Source organism: Herpailurus yagouaroundi, unplaced genomic scaffold (assembly GCF_014898765.1).
Source record: "Herpailurus yagouaroundi ecotype Mexico unplaced genomic scaffold, PumYag 216, whole genome shotgun sequence".
NCBI lineage: Eukaryota > Metazoa > Chordata > Mammalia > Carnivora > Felidae > Herpailurus > Herpailurus yagouaroundi.
This window is the reverse complement of record NW_024412447.1, coordinates 9,017,429-9,038,274: the sequence shown is the minus strand read 5'-3', so window position 1 is coordinate 9,038,274 and position 20,846 is coordinate 9,017,429. Positions and strand designations below refer to the sequence as shown.

Sequence of the window (20,846 nt, the reverse complement as noted above, 5' to 3'; positions counted from 1 at the left end):
GGGAGCCAGGACCCGGGTCTGGAGCCTGTGGGAGGCAGAATAATGCCCCCCCCCCCCAACCAAGATGTCTATGTCCTAATCCCTGTAGCTCCTGAACAGTGTTATTTTAAATGGCTAAAGGGATTTTGTAGATGTGGTTAAGTTAAGGACCTTGAGATGGGGGGGAGTACCCTGGATTATCCAGGGTCTAATATAATCACAAGGGGTTTCAGAGGATGGAAGAGGGAGGCAGGAATGTCAGGAAAGGAGATGAGGCGGTGGAAGCAGAGGTCCAAGTGATACAATTGTTGGCTACAAGGAGGTCACGAGCAGGCATGGGAGGCAGGCAGCCTCTAGAAGCTGGAAAGGTAAGGAAACGGATTCTTCTTTAGACTCTCCTGAAAGAACAGCATCCTGCCGAGACCTTGAACTTAGCTCAGGGAGACCCATTTCAGACTAGCGACCCCCCAAAACCGTAGGATAATAAATTTGTGTTGTTTTAAGCCACTCAGTTTGTGATAATTTGGTACAGCAGCCATAGGAAACGAGAGAGCCTGTGTGCTGGACGTGGAGGGCAGAGGCTTGACCAGGACAGTTGCTAAACAGGCAGGTCACCTACCCTGGGGCTGAGAGGGGCTCTGGCAAGATCGCCCACTTCTTTCTGCCCCTGGAGCTCCAGGTGAGGTGCCCCAAGAGCAGCCCCCAGGGACGCCCCTGTGCTGCTTTGCTCTTATCTCCCTGCTTTTTCTTGAGTATTGCTCTAGTGCCTCTCCCACCTTGCAACGTGTCTTGGAGCAGACCCTTTCCTTCTGCAGGACTTAAGTTTCTCTATATGCAAAAGGAAAGCAGGGGTGGGCTTGGGGACCCTCTGGGGCCTTACAGGCCTCATACTGCGAGTCAGCACTTCTAAGACTGTGCGGGCCTGCTGAGAGCTCTCTGATGATGCTCTTGCACGGCCCTCCATCCCCGAGCCGGTTTCCTCCAGAGAGTTCTAACCAGTCTTTGCTGCTGCCACAAATGATACACTTGTGCCCGCAAGTAAAAAGACAGGAGTGGGGGGTGGGGGGGACAATGCTTTATTGACTTGGCACCTATAAACAGGTGGCTACAGGCCCCCAGGGTTCTTCGCTACTGCAAAGTGGAGGCTCTGTGGTGGGGGCAGCATAAATCAGAGATGTTGGTTCCAGCTGCAGGGAGGGGCCGCTGTCCCTGCTTTGGCCCCTCCAGTCCCCTTGTCCAGCCAAGCACCATCTGAGTCTGGGCCCTCACGGAGAAGGCCAGGGCAATGACCCAGGTTCTTCTGCAGCCACAGGCAGTCTAAGGTAAGAGCTGTGGGTCTCTCCTGCCTTCCCTCTTCTTGGGGCTCCCAATATGGGTTGGGGAGAGGGGGGATACTCCATTTATAGAGAGCCCCTGAGCCTCCTGGACCAGGGTCCAGGAAGGCAGGGTCAGGTGTTGTAACAGGAGCCCCACCGAAGAAAACAGTTATGAGTCATTCCCTTCCCCCCATTTTATATTCTGGCTGAGCAGCAAGTGGGAACTCTTACTGAATTGGGCCCACAATAATTGGTGACAGGTGATGTCACCTGGGTAGAGCCAGGCTCCCCCATGCAGGACCACACTCTCTGAATAGGCTCTCTCCCAGGCAAGAGGAGGGAAGGGCAGAGTGAACTGAAGTTGTCAGAGGAGGAGGGCTTCCTGGAGGAAGAGGGGCAGGCCACAGCAGGCTCCCAGAAGAGATGGTCTGCAGAATGGGCTGGGTCACAATGGCTGGCACAGGACACTGGCGTCTTCACTGTGGTCACAGTTGTGGGCATCCCAGCGGATGTGAGAGCAGAGCAGAAGGGCACTCTCGTCCCCACGGCACTTGACATTGTCCAGGAGGATAGGGCCTCGGCCCGGGCCGAAGTGGGCCTCGCCGGGGGCTGCCAGGGCCTGGCCACAGCCCAGCTGGTGGCACAGGACAGTGGCTGCCCGCAGGTCCCAAGCGTCATCGCAAACAGTGCCCCACCGTTGCCCTAGGAAGAGTTCTACGCGCCCCTCACATTGGTGGGCTCCATTGGCCAGACGCAGGTGCCCTGTGGAGAGACAAGGCCCAGGGCTGGAAGGGGCTGGCCCATGCCAGGCCATGAAAGGGGTAGACAGAAAAGGCAAAGGGTAGTGATGTCAGACACAGCATTGCTCTGGGGGCCGATGGACAAGGGCAGATAAATCAGGTTAAAATAAGCTGGGTGGCAGTCTAGACTCAGTCTCTGGACTGGAAGAATGTGTACGAGCCTTTGTGGGGTGCTGTGTCCCTGCTGAGTGCTTCATGTCTGCTCTTTCCTTAGTCCTCTGTCCATAACCCCAGACCCTCGGCCCCAGTGCCACTCTCTGGAGACTGTGCTTGTGTCCCCTGGAGGTTATCATCTCCCCTCACCCACAGGCTTAAAATTGAATTCTTTCCTTTCATCTCTTCAGGAAGGAGCCCCTTATTTTGATCCCATCTCTAGAAATCTCTAAGATTGCTCCCTTAAAACCCACTTCCCTCTTCTGGATACCATACCCTTATTAACGAGAACAGAGACTAACACAAAACAAAGGTTCTCAAACCTGGTACAAATCTGCTGAGCTGTGTAACCTCAGGCTGTGATCTCCCCCAGTTCTGGTCCTTCCGATCCTAACGCCTCTACTTCCATCTTTGGGGCTGTGGGCACCTACCGTCCCTGGGCCGAGGAGTGGGCGCCCGGGTGGTCTCAGAACCATCCTGCTGGACTTGAAGTCCTAGCTCCTCTGGGCCTGGCTCAGCAAGGACAAAGAAAAAGAGGTGGCTGTCACATTAGGGAACATGTTCCTTGAGGCCAGGTTACCTTCTACCCTCCCAAGGGGAGCCTGATTAAGGGACAGGAAGGGCCTCACAGGACCCTGAAGGAGAACTGCTTTCTGCCACTTGGATCAGAAATGGGGTTGTGATTCTTTCACCCTGGAAACCAAAGCAGGACCCTTTGTAGCTACCCCTTTGTGGCCAAGGCTCCTAGGCCAAGGGCACCAAAGGAGGGTGAAGATCTCATTTCCCACACCAATCAATAAACAGGAGCATTTTAAAATAGGTCAGACTCTACAAACACCCCTTTCCATTGATTCTCAAAGGTCAGACGCTTGCTCCCCGAAAGCTGATCAACTCTGCTTCCTAGAGCTTTGCGGGTCCTTGACTCAGCAGATAGAAAGAGACCCTGCCCCTCCCTTCACACAGATTTCCAGACTTTGTCCCTAGCTTTCCGCCTCTCGCCCTCCCCTCACTGCCGCAGCGGGCGCGCCCGCCCCAAGCCCTACCCCCCTCTCACTGCAGAGGGCGCTCCCTTCCCGGCTCCGCCCATGCTGCGCAGCCGCAGCGCGCGTCTATGGTCGGGCTCCGCCTCTCTGCGGAGTGCGCGTCCTCTCCAGCCCCTCTCACGCTGCAGTGCCGCAGAGAGCCCTCACGCACGGCCCCGCCCATTTCTCAGAGGCAGCCTTACCCCGCCTGCGCCGCAGTACGCGTCTGCGCGCGGCCCCGCCCATTCCCGGGAGGCCGTGCTGCGCGGCCCCGCCCGCGCGGCAGTGCGCGGTCCCGCCGCCACCTCACCTGAGCAGAGCGCGCCGGCATCTTCGTGGTGGCCGCAGTTGTGCTGGCCCCAGCCCAGGTGGAAGCAGTCGCTCAGGTGGGCCTCCGTCCCGGCGCAGCCCACGTTGTCCAGCAGCACGGGGCCGCGCCCGTAGCCGAAGTGGCCGAGGCCCGTGGCGCCCAACGCAGGCCCGCAGCCCGCCTCGCGGCAGGCCACACGCGCGTCCGCGAAGTCCCAGTCATCGTCGCACACGGTGCCCCAGCCCCCGGCGTACATCACCTCCACGCGGCCGCGGCACGGGCCCGGACCGCCCACCAGCCGCAGCCGCCCGCCTGCGGGGCGCACAGGCCCGTGGCCATAGGGGCTGGGCTGGGGCCGCTGGCTCCCGGACAGAGCCCCGGCCCTACCCCTCTCCGACCCCCACAGGACCCTGGCTCTGCCACTTACTTTTTTTCCCCGCGACCCAGGTGGCTGTGGTGAACAGTGCCATCTCCCTGGAAGGCAGGGCACCAACTCCTGTAGCTGCAGAGACAGGGCCTCTAGAGCATGTGAAGGGGACGAGGAGGCCTTCTGGCCTACAACAGGGCACAGCGATGCCTACGAGCCCCCAGCTGTACCACACCTGCACCCCACACTCAGCCTCAATCCTAGTGTCGCCGTGTAGTCCGGTGTGGTCCTCAGGAAACTTGATTGGAATGAACCGAATCCTGTTTCCAGGCATTATTCTAATTTGAATCTCAATGATAGTTCCAGACGGGATTCCCAATGTGCTTCTAGCCTTCATTCAACCTTTAGCTCAACCCTCTCACAAGGTCAACCTTTAGCTCAACCCTCTCACAAGGTCTCTCGATTTCCAACCTCAGCACCCACCCAAATTGTACCTCAGAGCTTTGAAGAAATCTCTTACTGCCTCCTCCCACCTTGCTGAACTTTTCAGAGCTCTGGATTTCATCCTTGCTCCATCTGCTCGTGATTCTCTCGCCCACCTCTTTACCATCGGGCGGAAAGTCCTGGTCGGCTAGCCAGGGCCGCCTTCCGGTAGATCCAGAACAGCCTTTCTATTTCCCAGCCCTGTCTGCCTTGTCCCTACCATTCCAGCCCAGAAGGCTGGGCTCCTTACCTTCTGGCTCTGTGTGCCAGGCCCAGTCCTCTCTTGTGGCCAAGGGTGGTAGTGCGGTGAGAGTCGGGGGGCCCAGGACTAGAGCAGGAGAGAAGGGAGCAGCGTCAGAGGCCAAGGTTTTGGTTCCGGGTCAGCCTTGCGCCATCAGGGGAGGATGGGAGGGTCTCCGTGGAGAGCACAACAGATTTTATTCCCAAACTGGGGTGGGGGGGGGGGGATCTGCCCTACTTGACAGTGTTTGTAATTTGCTTTTGGTGCACAGGTGTCCACATTGCAGTTTATAAAGGGCTTTGACACACATGCTTTCGTTTCTCTCCAGTGTTTTCAGAAGCCCAGTGTGTGTCCAAGAGAGAGAGAAGGCCTTATCCACCAGGGAGGGCCATGCACAGTCCTGAGGGGCTTACAGCACAAGACTCATCCCCATCTTGCAGATAAAATAGGACTAGAAAGGGCAAGAGTCATGCTGGAGACTGTGCAGCAAGGTTAGCTGTGGCTTTGCCAGGACTCACTATGTGACCGTGGGTAAGGCTCTGCCTCACTGGGCCTCAGCTTTCCCATCTGTAAACCAGGAATAATGGCCCCTGGTGTGCTGTGAGGCAGAGCAAACAATTTATATGCTATAGAGTGGAGTCCATCTGTGAAGTGCCATTACTGGCCCTATTATTCCTATTTGCTCAGGAAAAATCTCAAAATGGGAGAGGGACCAGGTGGGTGAACACACTATTGTGGTTACAGATTACAAAGGATTACAGACGGCTATGCTTGGTAATTCTGGGGGCATACCTGGGCTACAGTGAGAGAATTCTGGAGTAGCTCTGGGGTAATTCTAGAGTACTATTACTTTACTCTGGAGTATTCCATGAAGAGCACTTAGAAATTGCTAGAAAATTCCGGAGGCTTTCTTGGGGTACTGCTAAATAATTCTGGAGTATTGGTGGCACAATACCGTGAAACCTACCACAAAGAGTACTGGGACTTTCAGAGGCACTTCTAGAGCAGTACTGAGCAGTACTGAGACGTTAAAAGTAATTTTGGGGCCTTCCCGGAAAGCACTGGGGTGCATGGGGGGGAGCCACCAAGCCCCGCCCGGCCCCGCCCCGCCCCGCCCCGCCCCGCCCCGCTCCGCCCCGCCCCGCCCCGCTCCGCCCCGCTCCGCCTCCGCCTCCGCTCGCGTCAGGACGGGGCCCCGCCCCGGTCCCCGCCCAGCCCCGCCCCCGAACCCGCACCTGCGCAGAGCGCGCCGGCGTCCTCGTGGTGGCCGCAGTTGTGCACACCCCAGCCCAGGCTTAGGCAGGCTGCCAAGCGGGGCTCGCTGCCTTCGCAGTGCACGTTGTCCAGAAGGATGTGCCCCGTGCCATAACCGAAGAAGGCGTTGGTGGTGGCGGCCAGGGCCGCCCCACAGCCCAGTTGGCGGCAGACCACAGCAGCATCCGGCAGCCCCCAGTCGTCGTCGCAGACCGTGCCCCACAGGCCACCATGAAGGATCTCGACTCTGCCCTGACACGGGCCCACGCCCCCAACCAGGCGCACGCTGCCCTCACCTGGTGGGGGGGCGGGCCGGGAGCATTTCCCACAGGGCTGTGCCTCCCCCACCAACAGTGCACCCAATCCAGTGCTTCCCCAATGCCTCAGGCCCTCCACGTACCCACAGTGCATGGGACCCCAGCACCTAAAACCAAGGAGAAGCTTCTCACCCAATTACCCGAAGGCACTTCCTCCTCACAGTCCCAGATTGGGGGAGGTTTGTGGGATCAGGACAAACTGGCTTTGACTGGGTCATTTTCTGCCTCAAACCAACCTTCCTGGTACCAGTCCACACTCTGCTGTTTCCTCACTTACTCCTGTAGTGAAAGGAGCCTCACCTTTCCAGGTGCATTGCCAACAATTCTTCCTCTAGGAAGCCCTCCCATATCTCTAGTAGGTGAGACCCTCTTCCTCCTCTGGGCTTCCTTGCTTAATCTGTCCCTCTTTGGGGGCACTTTTCATTTTCTCGTTCTCCGTCATTATCCATATTTCTGTACATATCTGAGTCTCCCATTGGATTAAGCTCCAGTCCTCACCTCTTTAGCAACTTGTGCTGGTTTTTAAGTTTATTTTGAGAGAGAGAGAGAGAGAGAGAGAGAGAGAGAGAGAGAGTGTGTGTGTGTGTGTGTGTGTGTGTATGCGGGAGGAGTGCAGAGAGAGAGAGAGAATCCCAAGCAGGTTCTGCACCAGGAGCACGGAGCCTGACACAGGGCTCAAACTCACAGTGAGGTCATGACCTGAGCCAAAACCAAGAGTCTTATGTGTAAATAATCAAGCCATCCAGGTGCCCTCAGCTGACTATTTTTTTTAAGTTTATTTATTTTGAGAGAAATAGCATGCAAGAGAGAGGAGCAGGAGAGAGGGAGAGACAGAATCCCAAGTAGGCTCTGCACTGTCAGCACAGAGCCCAACACTGGGCTCGAACCCACAAACCATGAGATCATGACGTGAGCCAAAATCAAGCGTTGGACCCTTAACCTATCGAGCCACCCAGGTGCCCCTGTGCTGACTTTTTTTAAAAATATATTTTTTAATATTTACTTTTGAAAGAGAGAGAGAGAGACAGAGAGGCAGAGTGTGAGCGGGGGAGGGGCAAAGAGAGAGGGAGGCACAGAACCCCAAGCAGGCTCCAGGCTCTGAGCTGTCTGCACAGCCGGACGTGGGGCTCGAACTCACAAACCGTGAGATCATGACCTGAGCTGAAGTCAGTCGGAGCCCCTGTGCTATTTTTAATCACCCCACAGGAATGCCTCCTCTTTCCCTAGCCAGACTGTGAGCAGCCTGGGGGCCTGCAAGGGGCAGGATGGGAAGGGAATGTCCCAGCTCACCCATTGGTAATCCCTCTCTTCCCACCATCAAAGGTAAGGGTGGCAGACTCCTCTCGGGGTCCTTCTCCTATGACCCAGGTGGTCCCCATGTTGCCCTTACTTACCTTTCCCATTCTGGGGAGTTGTAGGGGGCGCCCTACTGGTTAACACTTTCCTTGTTGGGGGCTGCGTGGGCAAGAATTCTGGGAAGGAAGCAGGGTGGAAGGGAGGAGGATACATGGATCTTTCTGTTCTTCATCCTCACACCGGATGTGTGAGCAGCAGGGCATGGACCCCTAAGGTACCTGCCATAGGGCCTCTGGCCACACAAAGGGTCAAAGCCAGGAACCCTGGGGTATGAGAGGAGAAGGGGCCCCCTGAGTCCAGAAAGCAGTAGCTTCAGACAAGTTCTTTGTGTTCTTAGAGCAACATTACGTTACTTGAGAACTTATTAGAAATGCAAATTCCCAGGCCCCACCGCAGAGCTGCAGAATCAGAAACTCTGGGATGGGGCCACCGTCTGTATTTTATTTAATGAGCCCACCAGGCGATTTTCTTGAAAACTAGAACCAATACTCTTAAGGTCAACGCCTCTCAGAGATGTCTGCTGCAGCTCCACACCAAACGGACCTCACTGCCAGTGTTGACCCCAATTGTTTGATTGTCAAAATGGGGAGAGAGCTCGGCTGGAACCATCAAGGCCCCACATAGAAGCAATAATGCTGGTTTTCTTTCAGCCAGGATCGCACAATGAGGCAGAAGGGCCGCTGGGACCCTGACAACGAGGCCGGGGCTCCTCCCCCACACCATGCAATGCCACCTCTGGATTGTTCTTCTGCCATGCCAGTCCCTTCATTCGTACATACAACCCTGCTGCCCGCCCTCCCGGGTCACAGGTCTCTGCTTACCATCGCACAGGACAGCCACATCTTCGTAGTGGAAGCAGTTGTGGACGCCCCAGCCTCGGCTGCCGCACTGGCTCAGCGCAGCTTCCTGCCCGCCACACTCCACGTTGTCCAGCAGGATGGGGCCTCGGCCTTGGCCGAAGGCAAGGGGCCGCGGCACGGGCAGTGCCAGGCCGCAGCCCAGCTGTCGACACACCACGTTGGCATCCACCACATCCCAGTCATCGTCACAGACGCTGCCCCAGGAGCCGCCGTGCAAGACCTCCAGGCGCCCCCGGCAGCGGCTCGGGCCCCCCACCAGCCTCAGCTCTGTGGAGAGGGTTGGGCTGGCACCAGGGGGATTGCTGGGCCTGATGTGCAGGACGCCCACCTTGCTGCGAAGCCGTGGGAGCCTTACGGTCAGTCCCTTCCGGGCCTTATTTCTCCCTCTCTGTAAAATGGGGAGACTAGCGCAATCTCTTTGGGGGCATCTAGAGTTACGGAGGGCTGGTTAGTTGTCATTCCCTGAGGCCTTCCGTCTGCTCATCTGGGTACCTGGGGGTAGGGCAGGGTATGGGCAGGAGGGGCAGGGGCACCTACCTGGAAAGGGCAGTGGGGTGGGCTGTAGGGCGCTGGCTGAAACAGAATGAGAAAAAGCATTGGTCCCTCTGCCCCCACCCTTGGCCAAGGGCCCTGGGAACAGCCTCCTTTCCCCCCATGATCCTTACCATCATCCCCCTCCTCTTCACTTTCCCTGCCTTTTCCAAGCTTCTCTTCTCTCTCCCTGCCTGAAATGGGTCTGTCTGCTTCTCCCCCTCCACTGTGAAGTGCCTCAAAGACTCCCCATTTCCTGCAGGAGTCCCAGATCCTGAGCTTTCTCTACAAAGCCTTTTAGCCAGCTTCCCCTCACTTCTTTTTTTATTTTTTGAAATATTTTATTTTTAAGTAATTTTTTTTAAAGTAGTCTTTACAGGGGGCGCCTGGGTGGCGCAGTCGGTTAAGCGTCCGACTTCAGCCAGGTCACGATCTCGCGGTCCGTGAGTTCGAGCCCCGCGTCGGGCTCTGGGCTGATGGCTCAGAGCCTGGAGCCTGTTTCCGATTCTGTGTCTCCCTCTCTCTCTGCCCCTCCCCCGTTCATGCTCTGTCTCTCTCTGTCCCAAAAATAAATAAACGTTGAAAAAAAATTTCTTTAAGTAGTCTTTACAGCCAGCGTGGGGCTGGAACTCACAACCCCAAAATCAGGAGTTGCACGCTCCACCCGCTGAGCCAGCCAGGAGTCCCACCTTCCTTTACTTCTTAATTTCCCATCAGTCTTGTCTCTGGGTCTTTAACCCTGCAGTCTCGTCTACTTGAACAGTTCTGCTCGTTAGAGCCTGCAGATCCTTCTAGATATTGCTCGGAGTCCCTGCCCCTGGAGAGCCTTCCTGGAGCCTTCAGCTAGAAATGCGGTTTCCTCTCAATCTCTGGACACAGTCTCCAAGCCTTCTTGGGTCTTCTGCCTGGTGATGTGGCCCTGCCTGTCTGTGTGTTTCCTGGTATTACTCAGCAGATGGTCAGTAGCTCTGTCTTAAGTGTGCCAATTGGCTTTGGGATTTATTAGGATATCCCCCCAAAGATTTACCTATACAAGGCCTTCTGCTTCAGCTCTCATTATGTGTAAGTCAGGCACTGTGCCCATTGCTTTATGTGGCCTGGCTAACTTAACCAGTGGGACGCGTAAGGTAGGTAGGATTTCACGCACGAGGAAACTTCTGGTTTAGTGAAGTGAGGCCACTTGCTCAAGGCCACACAGAGAACAAAGAATAGAGCCGAGAACAATTCTGGGCACATGGCCTGGGGTGGGGTGGGGGGAGGTGGTAGGAAACAGGGAAACTGGCCCAGCGTGGGAAATTGACAAGCCCATAAAAGCCTCTCACTTGTGCGCAGGGTGTGACGGTTCTCAGGCACCTTCATGTGCCTCCAGGCGCCTCATAGAATCCTTAGGACAAAGCTCTGAGGTGTGTACTGGTGTGCCCATTTTACAGATGAAGAAACTGAGACTCGGTTGCTTCTTTCTCAAGTTAGCATGGCCCCTAGGTCATTTGGTTCTATGTATTCCACCAGCTGCCTTTCCAACAGCCATTGGTGAGCCCACTCCTTTCCCTCCTTCCCTATTTCCGGTGTCCCCTAACCGCCCAGACCCTGTTTACATCGAGCCCTCACCTCCAGCACCAAGCCCTCCACTTCCCCAACTCAGACAGACCCTTAGATTTCATCAACCCTGAACAAATGTCAGAGCTGAAAAGAACTTCGGAAACAATCTCATTCACAAACCATAATTTTACAGCTGGGAAAACCAAGAGCCAGACAAGGGAAGGGTCCGGGGTTGAGGGGGGAGGGCACTCACCCAGCGGCAAAAGGAGGAGGAAGGACAGGGCCGGGGGGAGGCGTGAAGAGCCAGTGCTCCAGTCTCCCAGCCCCCGCCCCCTGCTCTTCTCTGCTGGCTGGGGACCAATTCGCATCTCTGCTTCCTCGTGCATCCAGCCAGTGGATGGCCGTTCAGATGGTCCCATCAAGGGGTGGTGGAGAAGTCACAGCTGGAACATCTGGAAATAAAGATCCTAAGTCACATCCTCCAGCTGGAAGGGGCTCAGCGAGAGCCTCAGGGGGATGTGACATTTCCGCTTGGATTCGGCATTCTGAGTGGAGGCGGAGGCGGCGGGGGCAACAGCTGGGCTCTCTGAGGGTAGAGCACAAGATTTAGGTCTGGCTGGAGCAGAGGGTGTGTGAGAGCCACGGCAGGAGACAAAGTTGGACTGCTGCCTGGTCCCAAAGCATCACAGGCCCGGAGTCTGTGCCGAGGGCTCAGGGTTTATCCTCCAGGGCACCGTATCCCAAAGCCTGGTGCTGGTGCCAATGGTGGTAATCCACATAATTTTAGTGGGAGATGAAAGGATGTCTACTATTGTCTTCTTTCTTTCTCTATTGAGAGAGGGGAGGGGAGGGGTAGAGAGAGAGGGAGAGAGAGAATCCCAAGCAGGCTCTGCACTGTCAGCGTGGAGCCTGGTGCAGGGCTTGAAGCCACGAACCTCGAAACCCTGATCTGAGCCAAGATCATGTTCTGAGCCAAAATCATGACATGGGCTGAAATCAAGAGTCAGACGCCTAACCAACTGAGCCACCAGGCACCCCTATTTTCTTTCTTTCTTTCTTTCTTTCTTTCTTTTTTTTTTTTTTTTTTTTTTTTTTACAATGCTTTCTGTTTATAGTAAAGGATTCTGGTTTTCCATTTATTTGGAGCATTATAAAGTTTATTTTTATTTATTTATTTATTTATTTTTTTACATTTTATTTATTTTTGATAGAGAGACACAGAGCATGAGCAGGGGAGTGGCAGAAAGAGAGGGAGACACAGAATCCGAAGCAGGCTCCAGGCTCCGAGCTGGCAGCACAGAGCCCGACGCGAGGCTCGAATTCACAAACCCAGATCATGACCTGAGCCAAAGACCAACGCTCAACCAATTGAGCCACCCAGGCACTCCTATAAAGTTTATTTTTAAAGTTAATTTAAATCAGGGGCACCTGGATGGCTCAGTTGGTTAAATGTCTAACTCTTGATTTTGGCTCAGGTCATGATCTCGCAGTTCATGGGATTCTCTCTCTCCCTCTCTCTGCCCCTTCCCTGCTCCTGTGCCCTCTCTCTGTCTAAAATAAATAAAATAACATTTAAAAAAAAAAGTTAATACAAATCAGAAGAAATGAGGGCACCTGAGCTTGGGTGGCTCAGTCGTTAAGCATCTGACTTTGGCTCAGGTCATGATCTCACAGTTGGGGAGTTCGAGTCCGGCATCAGGTTAGCTCATCCCTGCTTTGGGTAAGCACAAGCCCACTTCGAGTGAGCCCCGCTTCTCTCCGTCTCTCCCCCCCCCCTCTCTCTCTCTCTCTCTGTCCCTCCTGGGATTTGTCTCTCTCTCTGTTCTTCACTCACTTGCACTCCCCTCCCCGCAAAATAAATAAATCAGAAGAAAAGAATCAATTTAAGGGAAAAAAAAAAAACAAACAGTCAAGGACGTATGGTTCCCATGACTCTCAAATATGCCAAAATGGTGAAGGGCTAGGAGAATAGGTGACATTTGAGAGGCTCTGCCCTTTTGGGGTGGGAAGGCCTTGAAGATTATTTTTTAAATTTTGGATTGAGAGGCACCTGGGTGGCTCAGTCAGGTTAGCACCTGGCTCTTGGTTTCAGCTCAGGTCTTGCTCTTGTCATGATCTCACGGTTTGTGAGTTTGAACCTCGCATCGGATTCTGCTTGGGATTCTCTCTCTCTCTCCCTCTCCCTCTACTCCTCCCCTGCTCTCTCTCTCTCTCTCAAAATAAATAAATAAACCTAAAACATGTATTTTGGATTGAGTAGGAGTGCCTGGCTGGCTTGGTCAGAAGAGCATGCGACTCTTTTTTTTTTTTTTTTTAATGTTTATTTATTTTTAAGAGAGACAGAGACAGAGTGTGAGCAGAGGCAAGGGAGGGGCAGAGAGAGAGGGAGACACAGAATCCGAAGCAAACTCCAGGCTCCAAGCTGTCAGCACAGAGCCCGCCACGGGCTCGAACTCACAAACCGTGAGATCATGACCTGAGCTGAAGTCGGACACTTAACCGACTGAGCCTCCCAGGTGCCCCAAGAGCATGCGACATTTAATCTCAGCGTTGTGAGTTTGAGCCCCACGTTGGGTGTAGAGATTCCTTAAAAATAAACAAATTTTGGAGTGAGGTATACAAGCTCCAGCATGTGTAAATCCTACGCATGCAACTCAGTGAACATTTGCACCATGTAAGCACGTCCCAGTAAGACCCTAGGTCCCCTTTCCTGACAGACCTCCAGCAAGAGGCCGATACAGCGCATGGACAGTGATGCGACGGCTGGGGGGAGATGGGGGCCTGGTTTAGAGGATGGGTCTGTTTGGGCTACATTGAGAGGGAGATACCTCCCGGCAGGAGACCCCTGCCATTTCCCCCTGGCTTGGCCTCCGTCCGGGTATACAAACAGTCTTGTTGGGGAGAGATTGAAAACCTATCTGGATGTGGACACAGGGTTTTCAATACTCCATTCATGGGGCCCAGAACAGCCCCCAGTGGAATAATCAGCTTTTGTATTCCCTCTGCCTGACCCGGGACAGCTGGGAGATGGGGACTGAGGACTCCAAGGAGGCGTAGTCACGGGCCTGTCTTTGCTGAGGGACTCCATAGTGATCTGGGCCTGCCCCTGCTTCACCCCTGGGACCCTTGGTGGAAATGAGACTTAACTGTTCCCTGCCCTCCGGGAACTGTGACTCTCTGAAGCTCTCACACTCCCTCCTTTTGTGTGTTATTAGTTCATCTTCTGCCTTTACAGGGCGGGCCAGGCAGCACAGCACAGTGGTCAGAAGCATCAGTTCCACCACCAACCAGCTCTGTGATCTCACCTCACTAAGCCTCACTATTGTAATCTGTTAAATGGGGTTAGTAATATACTTAGCTCTGACGATTGTGGCTAGGTCAAAGGAGCTAAAGTTTTGGGTTTTTTTTTTTTTTTTCCCTAAACGTTTACCTATTTTTGAGAGACAGCACAGCAGGGGAGGGGCAGAGAGAGAGGGAGACAGAGGATCTGAAGCTGGCTCTGTGCGGACAGCAGAGTGCCCAACGCAGGGCTCAAACTCCCAAATCGTGAGATCATGACCTGAGCCAAAATTGGACGCTTAACCTACTGAGCCACACAGGTGCCCCTAAAGAGCTAAAGTTTATAGAAGGTTTAGCCCAGTGCCTGACCCACCGTATGCGTGGGAGCTACTGCTATTGTTACTACTATCTGTGGACCTTTTTTGGGGCAAGTGCCAGATCTCGTTCAATGGCACCATCTGGCACAGGGTGGACACTCAGGAAATGTTTGTTGAATGACTGAATGAAGTTTAGGGCTGCAGAATCATAGAATGAAGCAGTCAGAGGGGCCCGGGATATCATCAAGGGCAATTCCACATCCGACCAGTAGAAAACTTGTCATCCTCCCTCTCTCCCTCCCTCTCTCTCTCTCTCTCTCTCTCTCTCTCTCACACACACACACACACACACACACACACACACACACACACACACTAGCAGAAGTGAAGTATTCATACCTGGGTGAATGTTGGGCTCTTTCTGTCCCTTCTTCCACGGTCAATCCAAGGTTAAATCTCAAATCACTTTTTCTGCCCCCAGTAGTTTAGGAGGGGGAAGAATCCCCCAAATGCAAATCAGCACAGTCCTTTCTTCTTTCCTTTCCAAAGCTGGAAGATAAGCTGAGGCCAAGTCCCCGTCCATGGAGCTCACTCGTGGCCCCAGCCTGTCCCCACCAGACCTCAGGGGCAGAGGGAGGCAAAGGGAGAGTGGAGGTGACCCGCACAGTCTGGAGCAGCCCCAGAGAAGGGACATCCAGGCAGAGGAGGAGCTCCCAGCTGCAGGGGTGGGGGGGCGGCGCAGGGGGGGAGGCAGGCGTGGATTCCCAGGGCCAGGCAGCCCCTCCTTCCCCTTCCCCCTACCCCCAGGGCTCAGGTTTCAGAAAGGCAGCTCTGCCAAGCATCCCTGAGCTCCTGCAACAGCCCTGCTCCAACTGTTGCCGCCTGGGAGTCCCCTTGATTAAGCCCTGACCCACGTCCCACTGGGGGGTTGGAAACATGGTCACAGGAGCCAGAGTGTATGCGGTGGGCTTCGCGTTCAGGCAGGGCCCTGATCTTGCTGCTGATTGTGCCTTGCTGTTGTTCCTCTTGAGTTACCCTTTGAGCTTTGGGGCTGTTGTAGTTATAGGTGACAAGAAGTGGCAGGAGGCTTATTCTATAGTTTGCAGCTCCCATGAAATGCTGTGCTAGAATTCTGCACCTTCCCACTGGAACAACAAACTCTCAAAGCTGAAGCGCCTCTCGCCTCCGCAGGGCAGTGCACCCACATCAGCCCCGGGGCCACTTTAAAAATATATACAGATTCCTTGGGGGCACCTGGGTGGCTCAGTCGGTCGAGCGTCTGTCCAACGTCCACTCAGGTCATGATCTCGCAGTTCATGAATTTGAGCCCCACATCAGGCTCACTGCTGTCAGCACAGAGCCCGCTTTGGATCTTCTGTCCTCTCTTTCACTCCCACTTGCACTATCTCAAAACTAAATACATGTTTTATATATATATATATATATATATATATATATATATATATATGTATGTGCATGTATACATGTACACACATGTATGTGTGTACATGTATGCATGCACATATATACATACATGTATGTACACACACACACACACACACACACACAGATTCCTGCCCCCGCCACTTCTAACCCCAGAGATTCATGGGTAGGGCCTCCCAAAAGTGTATTTTTATTTTTTTTATTTATTTTTTTTTTAATTTTTTTTCAACATTTATTTATTTTTGGGACAGAGAGAGACAGAGCATGAACGGGGGAGGGGCAGAGAGAGAGGGAGACACAGAATCGGAAACAGGCTCCAGGCTCCGAGCCATCAGCCCAGAGCCTGACGCGGGGCTCGAACTCACGGACTGCGAGATCGTGACCTGGCTGAAGTCGGAAGCTCAACCGACTGCGCCACCCAGGCGCCCCCCAAAAGTGTATTTTTGAAAACTTCCTGAGAATCAAACAAGTTTGGGGACTAGGGGTGCAGACCAAGCTGTTTATCCTGCAGGTTGGGAAGATGAAGACAAGAGAGGAAAAGGGAGACACAGCCCGGCGCCTCTCAGGACTTTGCTTCCTGGCTCTTGGGCCTGATCATGCTTTCCATTTCTCAGAGAAGGAAAACCTCTGAGGGGAGGTCTGCCATCACCCTGCTCCCAAACCTGTATCCCCTCGTGGGTCTGCGCCCACCCCTCCTTTCCTCCTGCTGCTTCCTTTCTACCCTGGCCTGAGGAGATGTTCCCCGCTGTCCAAACCCCGTGTCTTTCTGCCTCGTCGAGGACCTCCCTCTCTCCATCTGTGCGTCTTCTCTTCCCATATTCAGCTGCTCTTTCCCAACTGGATTCTTCACATTGGGCTTTTTTTTTTTTTTTTAATTTAAATCCAACTTAGTTAACATACAGTGTAATAATGATTTCAGGAGTAGAATTCAGTGATTCATCACTTACATACCACACCCAGTGCTCATCCCAACAAATGCCCTCCTTAGTGCCCACCACCCACTTAGCCCATCCCCCCTCCCAACACCCCTCCAGCAACTCTGTTCTCTGTATTTAAGAGTTTCTTCTGGTTTTCCTTTCTCTCTGTTTTTATCTTATTTTTCCTTCATTTCCCCTACATTTATCTGTTTTGTTTCTTAAATTCTACGTATGAGTGAAATCATATGATATTTGTCTTTCTCGGACTTATTTCGCTTAGCATAATACACTCTAGTTCCATCCACATTGTTGCAAATGGTACCATTTCATTCTTTTTGATCACCAATATACAATATACCATTATATATATGTGTGTGTGTGTGTGTGTGTGTGTATACATACACATATATATATACACACCAACATCTTCTTTATCCATTCATCTGTCGATGAACATTGGACTCTTTCCATTATTTGGCCATTATCGATAATGCTGCTATAAACATTGGGGTGCATGTGTCCCTTCGAATCCCATTTTTGTATCCTTTGGATTAATACGTAATAGAGCAATTGCTGGGTCACAGGGTAGCTCTATTTTTAATTTTTTGAGAAACCTCCACACTGTTTTCCAGAGCAGCTGCACCAGTTTGCATTCCTGGCAGCAGTGCAAAAGGGTTCCTCTTTCTCTGAATCCTTGCCAACATCTGTTGTTTCCTGAGTTGTTAATTTTAGCCATTCTGACAGGTGTGAGGTGGTGTCTCATTGTGGTTTTGATGTGTGTTTCCCTGCTGATGAGTGATGTTGAACATCTCTTCATGTGTCTGTTGGCCATCTGGATGTCTTCTTTGGAAAAGTGTCTCTTCGTGTCTTTTGCCCATTTCTTCACTGGATTGTTTGTTTTTTGGGGGTTCACATTGGGTTCACATTTTGGGTTGACATCCTTTCATGTGTCTGTTTGCCGTCTGGATGTCTTCCACCACAGCCCCTGCCATTACGCTTTTATTTTGGTAGATACATCAGTCAGCTGCACGTCAAAATGCCATAGACCATGAGGCTTAAACCACAGAGATTTATTCTCTCACAGTTCTGGAGAGGCTAGAAGTCCAAGATCAAGGGTTCTGGAAGGGTTTGGTCCCTAGTGAGGACCCTCCTCCTGGCTGACGAATGGCTGCCTTCTCTCTGTGTTCTCACATCGGGGTGGGGAGCACTCTCCGGTGTCTCTTCTTTTTTTTTTTTTTTTTTTTTTTTTAAATTTTTTTTTTTCAACGTTTATTTATTTTTGGGACAGAGAGAGACAGAGCATGAACGGGGGAGGGGCAGAGAGAGGGAGACACAGAATCGGAAACAGGCTCCAGGCTCTGAGCCATCAGCCCAGAGCCCGACGCGGGGCTCGAACTCACGGACCGCGAGATCGTGACCTGGCTGAAGTCGGACGCTTAACCGACTGCGCCACCCAGGCGCCCCACCGGTGTCTCTTCTTATAAGGACACTAATCCCATGGGATGAGGGCCCTACCCTTATGACCTAAAGTAATTTAAATTACCCCCTAAAGGTCCTATTTCCATAAATAGCCACATTTGGGGTCAGGGATTCAGCATGAATTTTGGAGGGATACATTTAGTCCGTAACAGGCAACAAAAGGGGAAAGAAAGGAGAAATGGAGGGCTTTTTCATGCTCCTTCCTTAAAGGCTATGACCATAAGCCTTCTCGTATCTCATGGCCAGAACTTCTCCTGACCATAGCCCAGCTAAGGATTCCATTACTGTGTAAGAAGGGAGAGCAGATACAGGGGACAAGCGAAGTTTTCACCACCGTCCTCTCACTCCATGGAAGGCAGCTATGCTCACCACTGTACTGTCAATGCACGTTGTCCTTGTATTACTCGATGTGTCAGCAGCATTTGATACTCTATCAGTTGACAGTGCTTTTGTCGGCAAGTAACAGAAAGCACAAATCAAAGTTGCTCGAGACTTTATCTACTGAACAAGAAGTCCAGAGGTAGAGCCATTTCAGGATTGGTGAATTCATGGAGTGACATCATCAGGGACCCAGGTGCTACCCATCCATCTACATTGCCATCGTCCTCCTCTTGGCTGCCCTCTTGAGTCATGAGGCTGCCTTCCCTGGTGACTCAAGATGGCAGCCTCGGTTCTGAGTATCTCCTGCATATGACAATGTTGAGACCTAGAATATCTCTATCTCCGTCCTATGTTTTGGGGTTTATTTGCTTATTTTGAGAGAGAGAGGGAGAGCAGGGGAGGGTGAGAGAGAGGGAGAGAGAGAGGCAGAGAGAGGGAATCCCAAGCAGGTTCCACACTGTCCGTGAATTCATGAACCATGAGATCATGATCTGAGCCAAAATCAAGAGGCAGACAGTTAACCGACTGAGCCACCCAGGCGCCCCTGTGTCCTCCTTTAAAAGCTGTGAGGTCTTTCCCAGAAAACCCCCAACAGATATCCCTTTGAGTCTCCTTGACCAGATTCAACTACTTGCCCATTGCAACATGACTGGCAAGTGGAGGGGAGCCCTAGGCCTAGTGTCCGGCCTACTGCTCTGCCCATACTCCCTCCAGGAGGCCTTGAACAAACTCAAGGTGTACAATACGTTGGTTTTAGTACAGTCACACAACTGTACAACCATCACCATAATCTAATTCCAGAACATTTTTATCGCCCCCCAAAGGAGAAACCCTGTACCTATAAGCAGTCAATCCCAATTCTCTTTCCCTTCAACCCATAGCAACCACTGATTTATTTTCTGTCCCCATGGATTTGCCTATTCTGGATATTTCAGAGAAATGCAAGCTTACAATAGGTGGCCTTTTGTGTTGGCTTCTTTAACTTAGTGTAGTTTTTAAGGCTCATCCATGTTATAGCACGTATCAGTACTTTATTTTCTTTCTAAATTTGATGTACATATGTATTTAAATATTTATTTCCATATCATCTTTTCTTTCTTTAAAAAAATTTTTTTTTAATTTTTTTTTTTTAACGTTTATTTATTTTTGGGACAGAGAGAGACAGAGCATGAACGGGGGAGGGGCAGAGAGAGAGGGAGACACAGAATCGGAAACAGGCTCCAGGCTCTGAGCCATCAGCCCAGAGCCCGACGTGGGGCTCGAACTCACGGACCGCGAGATCGTGACCTGGCTGAAGTTGGACACTTAACCGACTGAGCCACCCAAGCGCCCCTGGATGGACTACATTTTATTTATCCAGTGAAATCATTCTTTCTGTTCTTTTTCTTGCATCTGGCCGTCAGCATCCATTTCATCAGAAAGTCTTTTCAACCTTGCATTCAAAATATGTCCAGAACCCAGCCCCTTCCTACCTCCTCCATGCCAACTCCAGTACTGCCATACATTTCTCAATGGGCTGATTTTGCCCAAAGGGGCATTTGGCAACTTTTATTTTTTTAAGTGTTTATTTATTTATTTTGAGAAAAAGAGAGCACGGGCAAGTGAGCGGGGGGAAGGGCAGAGAGAGAGGGAGAGAGGGAACCCCAAGTAGGCTCTACCCTATCAGCACAGAGTCCAATGTGGGGCTTGACCTCACAAACCCTGAGATCGTGACATGAACCGAAATTAAGAGTCATGTGCTTAACTGACTGAGCCACCCAGGCACCCTGGCATTTGGCAAGTTCTAGAAACATTTTTGTTGTCACACCTGGGGAGGGTAGATTTGGGGTTGTCACAACTGGATAGATGCTACTTACGATGCATAGGACAGGCCTTCGCAACAAAGAATTATCTGGGCTAAAATGTCAATAGTGCTGAGCTCGAGAAATCACACGCAGATACACACCTCCATCCTATCTCGCTTGAACTGTGGCAGTAGTAATATCCGTCAGTATTAACCAAACCCCAGATTTCATGTGGTTACTTCCAGTTTTAACATTAATGTCTTTTTTTGTTGTTGTTGTTCCAGGATCCAATCCAGGACCTCACATTGCATTTGGCAAGTGTATTTTTTTTAAGCTTATTTATTTATTTTGAGGGCGAGAGAGCACAAGTGGGGGAGGGGCAGAGAGAGAGAAAGAGAGAATCCCAAGCAGGCTCCATACTGTCAGTGCAGAGTCCGATGTGAGGCTCCAACTCATGCACCATGAGATCATGACCTGAGCCAAAGTCGGACACTCAACCAACTGAGCCACCCAGGCCCCCAGTAAGTGTATTTTTGAATGATTATATATGCATATAATATAACATCTGGGAAAAAAGTCTGGAAGGATCCACCACAAATTGGTAACAATGTGGGTGGGAGGGAGTGGGTTCCATTTTTACTTTAGACTCTTTCCCTTTCTTCCTTTCTTCTTTCCTTCCTTCCTTCCTTCCTTCCTTCCTTCCTTCCTTCCTTCCTTC

The 20,846-nt window shown here is 52.1% G+C and overlaps 1 protein-coding gene across 2 annotated transcripts; it reads right to left on the bottom strand.

The window, feature by feature from the left end:
• Nucleotides 1–1,033: 1,033 nt before the first annotated feature.
• SSC4D (scavenger receptor cysteine rich family member with 4 domains) lies at nucleotides 1,034–14,833 on the bottom strand. 2 transcript variants are annotated; one of them, XM_040456087.1, is made up of 11 exons: nucleotides 14,524–14,833; nucleotides 10,782–10,980; nucleotides 8,996–9,031; nucleotides 8,420–8,725; nucleotides 7,637–7,714; nucleotides 5,907–6,221; nucleotides 4,681–4,758; nucleotides 4,008–4,082; nucleotides 3,581–3,892; nucleotides 2,680–2,757; nucleotides 1,034–2,057 (listed from the first exon to the last, which is right to left on the bottom strand). In XM_040456087.1, exons 2-11 carry the CDS (start codon nucleotides 10,945–10,947, stop codon nucleotides 1,741–1,743), a joined length of 1,761 nt encoding a protein of 586 aa, XP_040312021.1. In that variant the 5' UTR covers nucleotides 10,948–10,980; nucleotides 14,524–14,833; the 3' UTR covers nucleotides 1,034–1,740. The 2 variants fall into 2 exon arrangements, 1 of the variants encoding a protein (XP_040312021.1); XR_005784866.1 differs by having other exon boundaries at nucleotides 1,948–2,057; nucleotides 2,572–2,757.
• Between the last annotated feature and the right edge of the window lie 6,013 nt (nucleotides 14,834–20,846).

Bases quoted from the DNA above. Each gene is read 5' to 3' on its own strand.
- SSC4D (XM_040456087.1), bottom strand. From the start codon at position 10,947: ATGGGACCATCTGAACGGCCATCCACTGGCTGGATGCACGAGGAAGCA. The intron at 8,726-8,995 runs GTAGGTGCCCCT...CCCTCTCCACAG, and splicing joins CACCCCACTGCCCTTTCCAG to AGCTGAGGCTGGTGGGGGGC. The intron at 4,759-5,906 runs GTGCGGGTTCGG...CTCCTGCTCTAG, and splicing joins CGCCGGCGCGCTCTGCGCAG to TCCTGGGCCCCCCGACTCTC.